The sequence below is a fragment of the Pristiophorus japonicus genome, chromosome 12, assembly GCF_044704955.1.
Source record: "Pristiophorus japonicus isolate sPriJap1 chromosome 12, sPriJap1.hap1, whole genome shotgun sequence".
In the NCBI taxonomy this organism is placed as follows: Eukaryota; Metazoa; Chordata; class Chondrichthyes; family Pristiophoridae; genus Pristiophorus; species Pristiophorus japonicus.
In genome coordinates this window covers 22,978,549-22,995,727 of record NC_091988.1, presented here as the reverse complement: position 1 = coordinate 22,995,727, position 17,179 = coordinate 22,978,549, and the positions used below count along the sequence as shown (strand labels likewise).

At 43.8% G+C, this 17,179-nt stretch overlaps 1 protein-coding gene across 1 annotated transcript in view; it reads right to left on the bottom strand.

Moving 5' to 3' along the window:
* psmd6 (proteasome 26S subunit, non-ATPase 6) overlaps positions 1 to 15,093 on the bottom strand; it is a 33,301-nt gene extending 18,208 nt beyond the window's left edge. Inside the window, exons 1-4 of the mRNA XM_070895224.1 lie at positions 14,845 to 15,093; positions 12,677 to 12,882; positions 6,984 to 7,129; positions 5,252 to 5,471 (exon numbers count right to left, since the gene is read on the bottom strand). Of these exons, the coding sequence (XP_070751325.1) occupies positions 5,252 to 5,471; positions 6,984 to 7,129; positions 12,677 to 12,882; positions 14,845 to 14,989 (717 nt within the window). The 5' untranslated portion in view covers positions 14,990 to 15,093. The remainder of the gene's footprint in view (positions 1 to 5,251; positions 5,472 to 6,983; positions 7,130 to 12,676; positions 12,883 to 14,844) is intronic.
* Between the last annotated feature and the right edge of the window lie 2,086 nt (positions 15,094 to 17,179).

Below are 17,179 nucleotides of genomic sequence, written 5' to 3'. Positions count from 1 at the left end.
ATCCATTTATGCAGCTTCTTTAATGTAAAAAAAATCCCAAGGTGCTTCACAGTAGAAAGAGATATGGAAATGGATACTAAGTACTGCAGGGAGAGATTAGGAACAGGAGCCAAAAACGTAGTCAAAAATATGTATTTTGAGCAGGTTTTAAAAAGGTAGGGATAAAAGAGCAAGGTGGAGGGTTTTTGAGTTCCAGAAAGTAGCAATGGTGAGGCAAAGAGGAAGGGGATGCACACAAAGTCAAAGGACTCGAGGGTGCTGGACGGGACATAAAGATGGAGGACAGTGCAGAGATGCGATGGGGTAAAGTCATGGAAACAGCTGATGAGGATATTCATGCATTGGGGGCAGTAAGTTAGTGAGTACAGGGATAAACAGCGAGTAGAACGTAGAGAGGGATAGGATATAGGCTGCTGCATTTTGAAGTTTATGGAAGGTGAAAAATGAGATGTCACAGGTTGGCAACAGAAAAATAAATTAGTGCCAACACAAATGTGAATAAGAGCTTTAGTTGCAGATACTTCAGTTAGTCTTAGTTAAATAGGTTCTTAACAGCTGCTGTAGCACGGAACAATCCCCAACAGTCAGACATATTTAATTTTTAAACAGGATACAAGGCTGCTTTGAGCACAGTAGCTCCCAAAGTGCCAGGGAGATAGCAGAAGCTTCTTATTAAGGCTGTCAATGTATTGCCCTGCCTTTCCCTTTAAAGGTTGCTGGGTTCAGCAGTGCTAGCTGATGATCTGGAGGTTGACACTCCTCACAGAAAAGGCTTTTTGCTGTTGAGTAGCATAAGTTTTTTTGCTTCAGAGTAAATGTCTATAATAATGGGGTTTTCAAAGTAGGATCCTGAGACTTTAGCAGTCGGCAAAAGGATCAAATTTCTGCATTTTTTTTTCTCTCATCAAGGTGAGGGATGAGTGCTAGAAAATTGAATATTTTCCCAGTTCTAACATAAGGCATGCCCAGGTTAGGTATATTACAACCTGATGCATAGCAAAGCTCTCCGCTGTGTCCCAACAATGTGTCTCAGCCCCAAACTCAGAAGTGCTCCCCCTACTGTAGTAATGTAGTATCTCCTTCACCATTTTACACAGCAATCATCCAAAGTCAGGGCATAGCTATATACCCACTAGGAATTGGATTAAGACCTAATTTCACATACGACCCTTAGTCAATAGAGAAAGATACATCCCATTAGTCTGAGCAAGATTTAAATCTGTGGTGGCACCCATTTTTAATTTTGTTCACTTACTAGCAATAATTTCCATTGATGTATACTAATAAAACTACCTACAATTATCGATGCTTTCCTTAGAGTGGTTAACACCATCTTTCTGAAATTAGGACATAGAGGAAGCAATACTTGCTGGGGATCCTCAGAAAATTTAAAAACCACTGTTGTAATGTCCTTATCACATGCTCAGGATATCCCATAATACTTCATAACCAATGGATTTACTTTCTGAAGTGCAGTCACTTATGTAGGCAAATGTGGCAGCTAATTTGAATGCAGCATGGTTCCACCGGCAGCAAATGAATGAATAACCAATGTTTTTTTTTCGTGGTGATGGTTGAGGGAGGGATGTTGACTAAGATAACAGGTGAATCCCTGTTCTTCTTTAAATCGTGCCATGGAATTATTTTCATCAACATGGGCAGGCAGACTAAGACTCACATCTAAAGGATGGTAGCACCAACACTGCAGCACTCCCTCAGCACTACATTGAAGTGTCAGTCTAGCTTAAGTATTCAAGTCTGTAGTGCTTCTTGAACCACAACCTTCTGACTAAGATTAGAGAGCACTACCAACTAAGCTAACTGACAAAGGCTGGTAACCTGGCTCTGCCCTCAATGTCCAGGGGAGTTTACCAGTCATTCTCTAGATCAATGGCTACCCAGAAGTTCTTAGCTCTTCGCCTTGGGAAGGGGGTAGGTGCATCACAGTCAGCAGAACACTGCAAGGAATGGTGACACTATCTGGACTTGTATAAAGCTATTGGCAACAGATGAAGTAGCCATTCGCTCTTTTCTTAATTGTAGGTATATAAATACATCCGTGTTCTTTGTTCTGGGATCTGAACAGGTATAATGGAGCTCAAACCCAGGCCACGGAAACATCCACCAAACAGGACAGCTGAGCCTCGGTGTTGTCTTTTTCTTACTATATATTTTCTCCTTGCAAGTTAGGGGAGACTGCAGATGCATACTTAGAGCAATTGCTAGGGACTGGTTTTACAACTTGTTTATGGCGCACTTGGATTTTTAGTTCTTTTCTATTGGTCACGGGTCTATGTGCTACTGCAAAGATGTTGAGCTCTGCTTTAAGAAACATCCTACGATTGTGGTATCTGGGTGTTTGAGAAACTTTTCTGCCCCAGCCACTGATTAGCTGTACTTCTGTATTTATTATGCTTCAGCTTTTAATATACTTTGAAATGGCTAATGTCCACACAATATCTTGAGAGAATCTGGGCAGATCGGGTGATTTCTGCTCTAAAGTTTTTCCATTGATAAAAGGGTTTCCACACAAGGACCCAGTTCAGCCTGTGAAAATACAGAACACAGCAAAACAATATAAAACTAATCAAATACTAATCTTATTTACCCCACAACACTAGAAACTGCAGACAGTGGCTCTGGGAGTTAAGAGATGAAATGGCAGGGAGAGAGAAGCTCTACTGAAACTAGAAGATTTGAAATAACATTGGGCCAAAAATTGTGGCCTCTCCGGGTGTGTACGATGTGCAAACGCATCCGAAGAGGCCTCGCAAATGCCGGTACTCGGTGCACAATGCGCATGCGTCAAGAACCGGCTTTTGACAGATCGCACGCATCCCCGGGAAAAGGACATTCGCGGGAAAGAGATTTGGGCTATCCTTCAAGCTCTTACACCTGGTAAAAGCAGGTGTATAGCCTACTTTTACCAGCATACACACTAGATTTTCCGGGTTTTTGCGAAACCGGTAATTTTACGACAAAATTACCATTTTCGCTGCGCTACCGTTTTGAGGCCTAACTTTTGCTCTTTACTTCCATCGGTAAAATCGGTATTGCACGAAGATTCGTGGCGCAAACCGCAAGTTTCAGCAACTTTAGTCCAAGGCTGGTAGCACTGCGAGAGGCTGTTGTGGGGTGGGGGGGGGGGGGGGAACGACTTGCAAAACACATTCAAAAAACACTTACCTACTAAATCACTGCAAAATAATTCAAAAATAAAAACTTTGAACTTACCTTTTTGCAGGTCTTCATACTTACCGCTGCTGGAAGGGCTGTACCGACAGGTTTGACCCCGTCGTTATTCTGCGCATGGCGTACGGGTCCAGAGAGCCGAAAGTACGACGGTAACGCAATCCGCGGTGTTGCATGTTGTTTCACGTCGCGCTCCTCTCCCCGGTGATAGGTGAAAGCGCCACCGCAGAGGTCACCGAGGATCCCGCCGACTGGGTTTTCGCCGCGGAGGGTCAAATCGTGGCGAAAACCCGGTCGCAAAGTTCCGAAAATCTAGGCCTAAGTTTTAAAACATAGAAAGATGTAATTTAATCACTCATTTTTATATTAAAAACCCTGTCCATTAAGGCAAGTTTATTTTTAACCGTGTTTTAAAAAACAAAACTTCTAAAAAAATATTTTTTTTTCTAAAACATTTAATTACATTCAATTTCAATTAATTTTAAATATGTGAGGTGTTTTTTTTATTTATTTATTGTGTTGGGTTTCTTGTTTTTGGGGGTATTCTCATTGATAGCAATGGGAGCTCGTACAGTGTTCCCATTATTATCAATGAGAATACTAGATGTTCATTGGTGGTCCAGGCCCATGTGATCCCAGCAGATGATGGACTGCGAAACTAGGCCTCCAACCGCAATCCTGCGTTCCTCCGGGACCACCAGGTATTTTCGCAAAAAAAATTCCGGTCGGAGGCTTTTGCCCGAAGGAAGCCTCCGACCGCAATTTCCCCCCCCACCCCCCATTATTGCACAAGTCCTAGGACTCTAATACAAAAAAACCCCAATTAAACTGAGCTAACTTGTGCTACAGTGCGAGAAAGATGCTCAAATGAATATAAATTGCACAAACTAATAATGGGATTTTTCCTTTGTTTTTGGTTTGAATAGGGCTGTTATATATATATATATATATATATGTGACAAATGTACAGGTTGAACCTCCCTTATCCGGAATCATTGGGATCTGGCCTGGTCTGGATAAGGGATTTTTCCGGACGAGAGGTGGTCACGTTAAATTGGATGGTACAGGTACCGAGCAAGGGGATATCAGGGCTGGCTGGCTTGGGGTTGTGAGTGCGGCAGAGATATCATTTGGGGGGGGGGGGAGGGGGGTGGATCACGGAGTCAGACCAGCGATTGCAGGAGTCGGCAGCAAGGAAGGACTTCAATTTGTTCATGTCGGAGTTCTCATGTCGCCACTCAGTGGCCGGGAATGGTTCTGGACGAGTGGTGGTTCTGGATAAGGGAGGTTCAACCTGTATCACTTGCTTCGCCACCTTTGTTTAGGACTGCAGTTTCAATGAAGTAAGCCTGAAGAGAATGATCACCAACAAGGAGTCAGTTTTAGTTACTGAAGTTTTATCCAGACCCAGTAAAAGGAGTCCATTTTTTTTTAATGTCCTCTCTACTATATTCTTTTTATGTTTAAGAGTAGCTGTACCATGCATTAAATGAATAGCACACTGTGCTCCATTCATAAACTGCAGGGCCAAAATAGGCTTCCCAACTTTATTCAATAAGACCATGCATGAACAGAACTCTATACTGGCTACCCTTTTACTTATCCATCTGAATGGGAATTTGAAACCCAAAGCCATCCAACTCAAGCAAGAGGAAATAAAAGTCTGTAATGGGAAATAATGTAGATGGAAAGACAGTGTTACAAATGCAAAGACTTTGTTCCAGTCTGTGTCCATTTCAAAGAACCGGCACCAATATATAAATTTGCACTTTTGGTTGTATCCTGGATTTGAGTGCATCCAGCACAACAGTACAGTACACTTTTCCATTAAATCAGAACACAAATTCAGATGCCTTGAAGTTAAGTAGAGGTTCTGCACAGGGGTAAAATATTAATAGCCATTGAAAAGAAAGTGAACATGCTTATTCTAGACCAGATGTTGAAAACTTTATAGTTCAAGCACAAATGCAATCTTTACAATTTCCCATGTCTATGTACATTGGAACTAAACTAGACAAATGCACTTGCCCCTGAATAATGTTACCATTATGACACTTACCTTTTCACGAAGGTCGGGCCGTTCTAGTGCAATCATGCTGACGTAAACAGTATAAGTTACAAAGGTTTTATAATCCATGAGTTCATAGGAAGTGAATGTAGAGACAGTATCTAAGAATAGCTCTGCAGCCTGCTTGAAGTCTCGAATTGCCACACAATACATCCCTTGATAAACTTTGAGACGATTCCTTCTGTCCCAGTCACCACCTTCTTCAATTAAACTGCAAAATGGAATATAACACTGAAAAATTTCACGTTGACATTCTAAAACTTTATTACTTTTCATCACCTCTACAAGTAATTTAACATCCTTTCTGCCAATGTCGCTTCTGTAGCCAGCAGCTGCGAGCTGTGCCAGAGATACACCAGAACCACCGCAGATCAACGGAATCAGAAACCTATACAATACCAGTGAAGTCAGAATGATGTTTCAAAACCTTGAAGCTTTGTTGATTCCATTGGTATTCAAAGCCAGTAGCTCGGCTTTAAATTTCCTGCCACCACATATTTGTGTGAACAGCACACTTTGTAAAACGTTTTACACAATTTGATTTACATATACACTACAAGCTGCTGCTGATATGGACTGACAAAAGTGCATGAACCACAACACGCTGGACCGGAATTTGCAAGATCTTGCGATCTCTGTGAGAAGTTTGCCTCTTTTGACGTGCAATTAAGATCAGTGTAGCATAGTGGAAATCCCATAGCTCGATCTACTGTGACGTCAACAAGCTGTCTAAGCAGCCAATCACAACACTGAATTCTTACAGACAGGGAAACAGGAAGTGAAGAAGTTGCTTTTATTTTGACTTTTTAAAAAATGTTAGAAAGCAAAACAACGGTTGAGGCTTTCACATGGAGAATAGATAAACCTGAACGGGGTGGGGTGGGGCGGGCCGGGGCAAGGCAAGGCGAGGCGAGTCAGGGCCGAGGTGGGTCAGGCCAAGGTGGGCCGGCCCGAGGCAGGCGAGTCCAGATTTTGGAACATTTTCTGGTTTCTGGACGACCCCGCCACAGATCCACCCGGTGTCCGGATTCCGGAACATTCCAAATTTCGGACACTCAACCTGTATAATGTAGAAATTTGACATTCCACAATATTAAAATTAGTTTTTCTGGACCACACTGTTTGTTTAGCAGTCAATACACTGTTAAAACCACAGTTACATCGAATCTAACAAGGCCCAACCTTTAATGGGGTACCGAACAGCTGTATTACCATGGAAAAGCCCATGTTTGTCAGTTTCACCGATTACACAGATTGCCGCCTGTGTTGGAGCAGTGAATGACTGACCACAACTTCAGGATTTCTGAATTAGGATGCACATGCACTACATCCTGAACATGCGGTCAATTTCAAAGGGGAGTTCGCTGTTATTACCCACCACAAATTCCAGGGTTATAGCTTTACAGCAAAGAACTGATTATTTTCCTAAAATAGGTTAAATTTTAATATGTTACAGGCAAATGTGTTGTGTTATGTACCCAGTTACTCAACCTCAAATTCATTATCCAAAGACCAATTACAAAGAGGCAGTCGTGAATAACATATGCATGAGCATTTGATAATACTGTACCTGCCGAAAGTGTTTTTGAGAGGGAGTATGACTCACATCAGATGTATGGCTTAGTGCCACATTTGGTTGGGGGGGGCGGGCATGCTAGATAATGCATGTGTGCCAAACCAAAATGAATAGACATACGAAGCCAAAAATCAAATGTTGCAGTACCTTTTAGCCTTCTCAATGTTACGTGTGATCAGATCATTATCCATGTAAAACAAGCCAATTCTCAGCAAGTAAAACACAATGTCTAGGCGATGTCCCAGAGCCACAGTTTTGTCATATGTTTTCCGAAAGGCTGTCAAAGCCCCTTCCTTAAAAACAAAATGTTTTTAATTACACTAAACAAACTGAATCATTTCAAGTCACGAATTGAGCACGTTTAACATTCAACAAGATTATAATAAACTCCGTTTACTTATTAATAATGGTCCAATCAGCTCATTTAATGTTACAAAGTGGCAGATTTGACCAACTCATTCAACCAGATTGGATCCAAATGAATTTCGCCAGAGTAGGCAACCAAATTAACAGTTACATAGTAAATATTTTAATCTTTGAAAACAATTGCAATTGTTATAAATATCTAGCTATAATATATCAAATCTTACTGTTGCATGCACTTCCAGCCTACAAAACCTTCATTTCCTGTTGTCACATTTTTCTCAATCAAGTCAACTTTTCCCATTATAAATACCAGCCTACATTTATAGTGGAAACTACCCATGTAAATTGGTCACATTGTACCCTTCAGCCAGTGGTGACACTGTAGTGCCTAAGTTTTACCTCAGCCTGCACTGCAGAAAGGTTCCCATGTTCCAACCAACTCTGCTTTCCAAATTGCCATAGGATGTGTTATTTAACCACAAATAATATAAAATCGAAGTATGACTAGTCAATCTCTCGTGCTATTACACAGGGAGAGTGAAGATCAACAGTAATCTTCAGGTGATTAGAGGGCAAGGGATAAAAAATGTACTTCGGTACTCACTTTACAGCCTACTCTTATAAAACCCAAGTATTGTATTAAATAAGATTATAGTTAAATAGCAAAACTTGTGGCAATTTAGGAAGCAGAGACAGAGCTAAGTGAAGTGTAACCTAGGAGACGCAAAATTCTCCGCTATCTCTGTCACAATGTTGGAGTCAGACTTTTTACATCAATATTTATAATGAAGAAAACATTTAACATTTAAAAGAACTTTGTACAAAATCCATTATGAGGGGAAACCATTTATAGTTACACGGATAGCAAATGACAATTTCTAAATCCATGGGAGATCTCTTAGTAATATTAAATTATCTACTACATATCAATTTTGGTACTTCATTTCATTGAAAACATTCATGGGACCCTTGCTCTTATGGGCAATCCCATTATAGTACCTGGAATATCAGTTATGTCTGCAGGTGGGATGTGATGGGATTTTTCAATGTTAAAGGTGTTACAGATTCACCTGCATTTGTGTCACACACAGTAGGTGCTGGCTGTATGGGTATTGGGCCTGCTTTTTCTGAACACTTTTGCTTTAAAATAGTAATTCATATACATAATGTTTTAGATCTACTCTCCTTTAAGTTTTTTTTATTAAAAAGAGCGACAACACATGGAACAAACTGCTGATGGAGGTGACTTAACAGGATATCTGAACACCGCTGTTACAGTACCGTATTGCTATTGACTTCTACCACCCGAGTAATAAGAACGTTTATTTATATAGCGCCTTTAACGTAGTAAAACGTCCCAAGGCGCTTCACAAGAGTGTTCCAGACAAACAGATAAATTTGACACCGAGCCACACAAGAAATTAAGGCAGATGATCAAAAGCTTGTTTAAAGAGGTAGGTTTTAACGAGCATTTTAATGGCGGAGAGGTATAGTGACGCGGAAGTTTAGGGAGGGAGTTCCAGAGCTTGCGGCCCAGGCAGCCGAAGGTACGGCCACCGATGGTTGAGCAGTTATAATGAGGGATGTTCAAGAGGCCAGAATTTGAGGAGCGCAGATATCTTGTGGGATTGTGAGGCTGAAAAAGATTGAGAGATAGGGAGGGGCAAGTCCATGGAGTGATTTGTAAACAATTTTGAAATCGAGGCGCTGTTTAACTGTAGGTCAGAAAACACAGGGGTGATGAGTGATCTTGACTTGGTGCGGGTTAGTGCACGGGCTGCTGGGTTTTGGATAACTTCCAAGTTTACGTTGTGGAATGTGGAAGGCCGGCCAGGAGCGAGTTGGAGTAGTCAAGTCTAGAGGTAACAAAGGCACAAATGAGGGTTTCAGCAGCAGAAGAGCTGAGGCAGAGACGGAGGCAGGCAATATTACAGAGGTGGAAAAAGGCAGTTTTAGTATCATGAAGTCAGTGTAAATCTCCCTTATCTATCTTGTTCCGGTAGCAGTATGAACCTATTTTTCATAGGTTTTCAGATATGCCACTGGAATTACTACTTCTATGAATCCATCATCATCATAGGCAGTCCCTCGAAATCAATGAAGACTTGCTTCCACTCAAAGTGAGTTCTCAGGTGACTGTACAGTCCAATACGGAAATTACAGTCTCTGTCACAGGTGGGACACAGTCGTTGAAGGAAAGGGTGGGTGGGGAATCTGGTTTACCACACGCTCCTTCCGCTGCCTGCGCTTGTTTTCTGCATGCTCTCGGCCACGAGACTAGAGATACTCAGCGGCCTCCCGGATGCTCTTCCTCCACTTAGGGCGGTCTTTGGCCAGGGATTCCCAGGTGTCCGTGGGGATGTTGCACTTTATCAAGGAGGCTTTGAGGGTGTCCTTGAAATGTTTCCCCTGCCCACCTGGGGATCGCTTGCCGTTTACGAGTTCAGAGTAGAGTGCTTGCTTTCGGATTCTTGTGTCGGACATGTGGACGATGTAGCCCACCCAACGGAGCTGGTCAAGTGTGGCCAGTGCTTCGATGCTGGGAATGTTGGCCTGATCGAGAACACGGACATTGGTGCGTCTATCCTCCCAGGGGATTTGCAGGATCTTGCGGAGACAGCGTTGGTGGTATTTCTCCAGCGATTTGAGGTGTCTACTGTATATGATCCACATCTGAGCCATATAGGAGGGCGGGTATCACTACAGCCCTGTAGACCATAAACTTAGTGCCAGAATTGAGGTCCTGATCTTCAAACACTCTCTTCCTCAGGCGACCGAAGGCCACACTGGAGCACTGGAGGCAGTGTTGGACCTCGTTGTCGATGTCTGTCCTTTCTGATAGTAGGCTCCCGAGGTATGGAAAGTAGTTCATGTTGTCCAAGGCCGCGCCGTGGATTTTGATGACCGGAGGGCAGTGCTGTGTGGCGGGGTCAGGTCGGTGGAGGACCTCTGTCTTATGGATGTTTAGTGTAAGGCCCGTGCTTTCATACGCCTCGGAGAAGATGTTGCCGATGTTCTATGAATACAATTGGCCAACAGAAGACCAGTGAAGAGTCCAAATATAAGCCACTCTCCAGAATATACCAAGCTAATATATCTTAACGGATTTCAAAAAAGGAAATGCACATTCTTTTATATAAAATTTTATAAATTATGATATAGAAACATAGAAAATAGGTGCAGGAGTCGGCCATTCTGCCCTTCGAGCCTGCACCACCATTCAATATGATGGCTGATCATGCAACTTCAGTACCCCATTCCTGCTTTCATTCCATGCCCCTTGATCCCTTTAGCCACATCTAACTCCCTTTTGAATATATCCAATGAACTGGCCTCAACAACTTTCTGTGGTAGAGAATTCCACAAGTTCACAATTCTCTGAGTGAAGCAGTTTCTCCTCATCTCGGTCCTAAATGGCTTACCCCTTATCCTTAGACTGTGACCCCTGGTTCTGGACTTCCCCAACATCGGGAACATTCTTCCTGCATCTAACCTGTCCAATCCAGTCAGAAAGTTATATGTTTCTATGAGATCCCCTCTCATTCTTCTAAATTCCAGTGAATATAAGCCTAGTCTATCCAGTCTTTCTTCATATGTCAGTCCAGCCATCCCAGGAATCAGTCTGGTGAACCCTCGCTGCACTCCCTCAATAGCAAGAATGTCCTTCCTCAGATTAGGGGACCAAAACTGTACACAATATTCATGGTGTGGCTTCACCAAGGCCCTGTACAACTGCAGTAAGACCTCCCTACTCCTATACTCAAATCCTCTCGCTATGAAGGCCAACATGCCATTTGTCTTCTTCACCACCTGCTGTGCCTGCATGCCAACTTTCAATGACTGATGTACCATAACACCCAGATCTCGTTGCACCTCCCCTTTTCCTAATGTGTCACCATTCAGATAATATTCTGCCTTCCTGCTTTTGCCACTAAAGTGGATAACCTCACATTTATCTACATTATACTGCACCTGCCATGAGTTTGCTCACTCACCTAACTTGTCCAAGTCACCCTGCAGCCTCTTAGCATCCTCCTCACAGGTCACACTGCCACCCAGCTTAGTGCTATCTGCAAACTTGGAGATATTACATTCAATTCCTTCGACCAAATCATTAATGTATATTGTAAATAATTGGGGGCCCAGCACTGAACCTTGCACTAGTCACTGCCTGCCATTCTGAAAAGGACCCGTTTATTCTTACTCTTTGCTTCCTGTCTGCAAACCAGTTCTCTATCTACGTCAATACATTACCCCCAATACCATGTGCTTTAATTTTACACACTAATCTCATGTGGAACCTTGTCAAAAGCCTTTTTTGAAAGTCCAAATACACCACATCCACTGGTTCTCCCTTGTCCACTCTACTAGTTACATCCTCAAAAAATTCTAGAAGATTTGTCAAGCATGAAAAGAAAGGAGATAATTGAACTGGTAGGCTAGATGGACTGATGAACTTTCTACCGTGTAAAGTAATACCAGTTCTTATAAAGTTAACCAATACTGCATGCGAAAACATTTTCCTCAGTAAGATCCAGGACCAAAAGGCTACTAATGATCTAACCACCATTCCGTTTCACCATCCAAAAACCTACACACTTATTCAAGTGTACCTAGAACAAATCTAAGATTAATGCCTCCACTACCTTATCCAGATCACTCCAAGTGTTGATCATTTTGCATGAACTTCTTCACATACTGAACAAGTGCTCTATTTATTAAATTTAGACTTGTTTAGATATTGGAGCTATCCTTTTAAAGTGATTGTAAGCCAAGAAAATTTCACGTGGGTACTTATGGGTTTTGTACCTGTTTTTTTGAGAGAAAATTGAAGTAATTGCAATTGTTTATGCTTACGACAGAAGCTGGCAACGCATGTGTAAAATTAAAAAGCCATACAAACTGTCTTTATCTCAAACATTCCTTGCTTTACAGTATTAACACGATATACACCACCATCCCAAAACATGTTAGATTTTACTGGACAATTATTAGCTTGCAAAGCTATTTTATGTAGTTGGAAAAACATTATGCAGCAACATACAATTACAAATGGACACACAATGTTATAATAGGAGAGTTAGGGTACCAGAATTATCCGAACAGCCTCTAATGTCTTTAATTTGTTATTTTAACAAAATGGTATATGTTTGCATTCCAGATTTCATCTTTCAACTTCAACAAAAACCACAGCATTTGCAAAAAAAAAAAATATTCATTAATGGAATCCTTGATATAATAGTTGTGATATTTAATTACTAAGCTAACCTGGGCATTACCAGATTTAATGTATCCTCCAAATCAACACTTTACCTCATCTCGATTCTATACATTCAAGTCAGGTGATGGGGACTAAATGATCAGCTTCTATGGCTAATTAATCTATTCAGACCTTGTTTGCTGTCAAACTATATGCAAGGCCAAAAAATTGAAATAACCAACACTGTGAAGTATATAGCACAGATTATTCTTACTTTGTTACCAATTCTGCAGAGATACTCAGCCTTAGCCATCATAGCATCTCTGATTTCACTTTCCCCAAGGTTCTTTTCTGCATCTTCCAGTATATCATCCAGACGTTTTAGTTCTTCCTCATTTGCCTTTTTCATTTTGCTCAACAGATCTGTGTCAATTGACCACCCGATATCTTTACAAAGCTGTTCATAGTATGGTGCCATATCTGTATAACAAAAAGAAAGCATTGGAATTCAGGGATTTTACAATGCTCAACTTCACTGTACTCCATGGTGTACAGCACAGTAACACATAACTTTCACCACATGAATATACAAAATGCACCCATGACAACACACTATCTCACTTGATTCTCAGGCTCATGGATCTGAATATTTCACATCTTCATTTATTTTTACAACAATGGCATTTCCACAAAACATTTTTCATATGTATTGAAGATTACATGACAAGGAATAGGCCACATGGTACAGGTGAGGAGTTAAAAATCCAAGAGTTCCAGAATCAGGACCGATTGGTGGTGGCAGGGTCGACCGGAATCCGAACACGCGACCCTGTCGCTCCACCGCTGCCCAACCTTGGGCCTTGCCGCCTCGCCGCTGCTCGCCTCGCCCGCCCACCCACCCACCCAAATAGCTCCACCACGGCAGGGCCCCGCCTGAACAACTCCAGCACGGTGGGTACCCACCCAGACAGCTCCACGGCAGGGCCCCCCCCCTTTTCTGGATGTTCCAAAATCCAGAAATACCCAAACCTGGGCTCGGGTGTTTCCGGATTCGTGCCGAAAGATAGATGATCGAAAGTCCGGAAACGCCCAGAATCCAGAACGGCTTCGGTCCAGAGGGTTCCGCATTTTCACCGCTGCACCAATTTTGAGTAACGCCATCTGAACAGGCCCACAATCTGTCCTTCAAAAGATGTAAATTTTAACCAAAACTATTTATTGTTGATTCATTATTTATCATATGTTTTAAACAGAACACGATATATCCTATGCATGGTGCCAAGTCTCAAGATTTTGTAGAGAAAATAGGCATGAACTACAAGCAAATAGTGAGGGGCCAGGTGACACCAGTAACTTTGACAGAAAGGTTCCAGCACTTTGTAATTATCATCTAAAGAAAAGACAGATGACAAGAGAAAGTGTTAATGAGGAAGTTTTAATTTAAGTTTGCCTTCTCCCAGCCCCGCCCTAGTAGTGGCTGTCATGACAGACACCAAGATACAGTTCAAGCAATGACATCCACACAGGCTGAACAAATGTGTCAAAATCACTACAAGTTTATCAAATGATAATCTACAACGGAACAAAAATAAACAAGTCTATAAATCACTGTGCTCCTTTATGCTGCAACACCTTAAGTGAGTGGCTCATATGGTTCCGCGATTGTAGGTCACCCTCCAACACCTCGTTCAAGTAAGCAGTCAGGTAGGCCCAGGTAATGAAGTTCTGCAAGCTATGTCAATGAGCGGTAGCATCAAAACCAAGTTCAAATCGGCCTCGCACACTAACATTTCCAGGAAGGGCCACTGGATAATGTTCTTCCTCTCCAGTTACTGACGCAAACATACCCTGCCCTGAGTGAGATCAACTAATGCAACAGCCCAGAGAGATTGACCCCAAAACACCCGGCCCCTCAGGGGTCACTCATTATTTAGAAGTTTGGGATGATTTTTAAAAAAAAACAAAAAGTAGCAGGAACCAACATGTGGTGCCACCCCAAGTTATTGATGTCCAACATTGCCGAGGGGGGGGCTCAGGGCGACTGGTGCCAGTTTGTGGACCAAAGCTCAAGGGTGACAGGCATTGCAACAAGCGACAGCCCGGACACCAAAGTAAGTCTCACTCGGCAGGCGGCTCACTGCACCCGGGAGCAGGGGACAATGAGCACGGTGCCGGGGAGAGCGGCCCTGGGCCAGCCGCCGCCGCCGCCGCCGCCCGTTGGCCCGAGCCCATGTTTAAAATGCCTCTCCCTCTCCGGGCCGACATTGCCCAGCAAGGATTTCACCCACACAGCGAGCGAGCCAGCCCCGCAAACCCGCGGCCTGTGGTCGTGATGGTCCCGACCGCCGCCCGGGCGCTAGGCCTCGGCTGCAGGCCCGGGCCGAGCGGCGGCGCCTGGCTCGGGCCCCGCGCCCCGTGACTGTGCAGATCGCCGCCACTCACTGTTTTCCTTCACCGACTCCATCAGCTCGCTCCGCACTTGCGGGTCATTCTTGTGGCTGTCCTGAGTCAGGAGGAACTTGGCCTGCGCGATGCCCAGGCTCGGGTTCTTGGGCAGGCCCTCTTCCTCCAGGTTCTCCAGCGGCATTTTTCTTTTTTTCCCCCTCTCCGGCTCTTCGCTCACACTGAACTCGCCAACAACCAGCCTTTTCCCCCGTGTCTGCGGCCGCACCGAGGGGCCTCCAGCCGGCGGCTCGGCTTGGCTCGCCTCCCGCGACAGCGCCGCCTAGCTCAGCGACTGGCCTTGCAGCATCGGCCCGGACAGTCGCTTTCCAACTCAGAGCATCAGAGGGAGGCCATTCGGCCCGGCGAGCCTGTGCCAGCTCTCTGCAACACAACTTCAGCTGGTCCCTTTCCCCATAACTCTGCAATTTGTTTTCCTTCTTGTGATCAAGTGGATCAGACACTTATCCAATTCCCTTTTGAAAGCCACGATTGAGTCTACCTCCAGCATCCTTTTCAGGCAGTGCATTCCAGATCCTAACCACACGCTGCGTAAAAACGTTTTTCCTCGTGTGGTCTTTGGTTCTTCTACTAATCACCTTAAATCTGTGTTCTCAGGTTCTCGAACCTTCTGCCAATAGGGGACAGTTTCACTCTGTCTGGACGCCGCATTGGAGTGCTGGGTTCCTCAGATGTTAACCAGGTTTATAATCGGTATAGCACGTGGTGCACCTCAGGTTGGGTATTAACAATCTTAAAAATCAGTGATCAAGAACCATGCAAATCACTCCATCTCTAACCTTCCTCTCCAAATTCCTATAATTCTTCAAAATCTGTGCCCATCTTGCAATTCTACGCTGAATCTCTCCAATCGGGTCTCTATCCCTGCCACCGAGCCAAAACAATCCTAACCAAAGTCACAATGATTAATTATCCCTCTGCATTCTCCTTACCTCTCTGCAGCTTTTGACATGGTCAACCAAATCTCATCTTCCAATGCCTCTCCTTCATTATCCAGCTAAGTGGACTGCCCTCACTGGTTTCACTTTTACCTATCTGATCATGGTAAGGGCATCTCCAGCAATGACTTATTTTTGTACTGCCGCAATGCTACCTCTAGAGTCTCCTAAGCATCTATCATTGTTACCCTCTTTGACATCCAGCATCATCAGCAGACATGGGGTTAACTTTCACATGTGTGCTGATCACACCCAGTTCTTACCTCTCCATCATCTCTCTCTCCCTCCACTGCCAATATGGAGTCAGATTGCTTGTCCAATATCCAATCTTTGATGAGCCATAATTTCCTTCAGTTAAACATTGGAAAAAGCAAAGCTATTGTCTTCAGCCTCCCACCCAAATTTTACCCCAGCCACGAATTCGAGTCCCCTCCCCAGACATTGGGAGGTTTGGAAATCAGGATTAGCTGAATCAATTAAACGGCTACTGCAGCTGTAATGGCCAGAAGCAGTGCATGTGACTAAGAAAGGGAGGAGAGAGAGCGCACTGGAGCTGTAGGTATAAGAGTGATGGCATAAGGAGAAGCATGATCTTGAGGGTCCGCAATGACCAAGGCCCCAAGATTTTAAGGTGGAGGTGATTTTTGGCCAGGTTCTTTGGCACCCAGGGAATCATGTCCCAGAAAAAGAATGTGCAGACAGTCTGGAGGGAAGTGCCTGGCGGTCAGTACCATCACTCATCATCATAGGCAGCCCCTCGGAATTGAGGAAGATTTGCTTCCACTCCTGAAGTGAGTTCTTTGGTGGCTGAATAGTCCAATACGAGAGCCACAGACTCTGTCACAGGTTGGTCAGACATTCACCGAGGGAAGGGATGGGTGGGACTGGTTTGCCGCACACCCCTTCCGCTGCCTGCGCTTGGCGTTGGGATTCGAAAAGTTGGCCAATTACTGCTCCATCAGGCTACTCTCAGTCATCAGCAAAGTGACAGAAGGTTTCATCAACAGTGCTATCAAGTGGCACTTACTCACCACTAATCTGCTCACCGATGCTCAGTTTGGGTTACGCCAGGACCGATTGGCTCCAGACCTCATTACAGACTTGGCCCAAACATGGATAAAAGAGCTGAATTTCAGAGGTGAGGTGGGAGTGACTACCCTTGACGTCAAGGCAGCATTTGACCGAGTGTGACATCAAGGAGCCCTAGTAAAATTGAAGTCAATGGGAATCAGGGTTAAAACTTTCCACTGGCTGGAGTCATACCTAGCACAAAGGAAGATGATTGTGGTTGTTGGAGGCCAATCATCTCAGCCCCAGGACATCACTGCTGGAGTTCCTCAGGGCAGTGTCCTAGGCCTAACCATCTTCAACTGCTT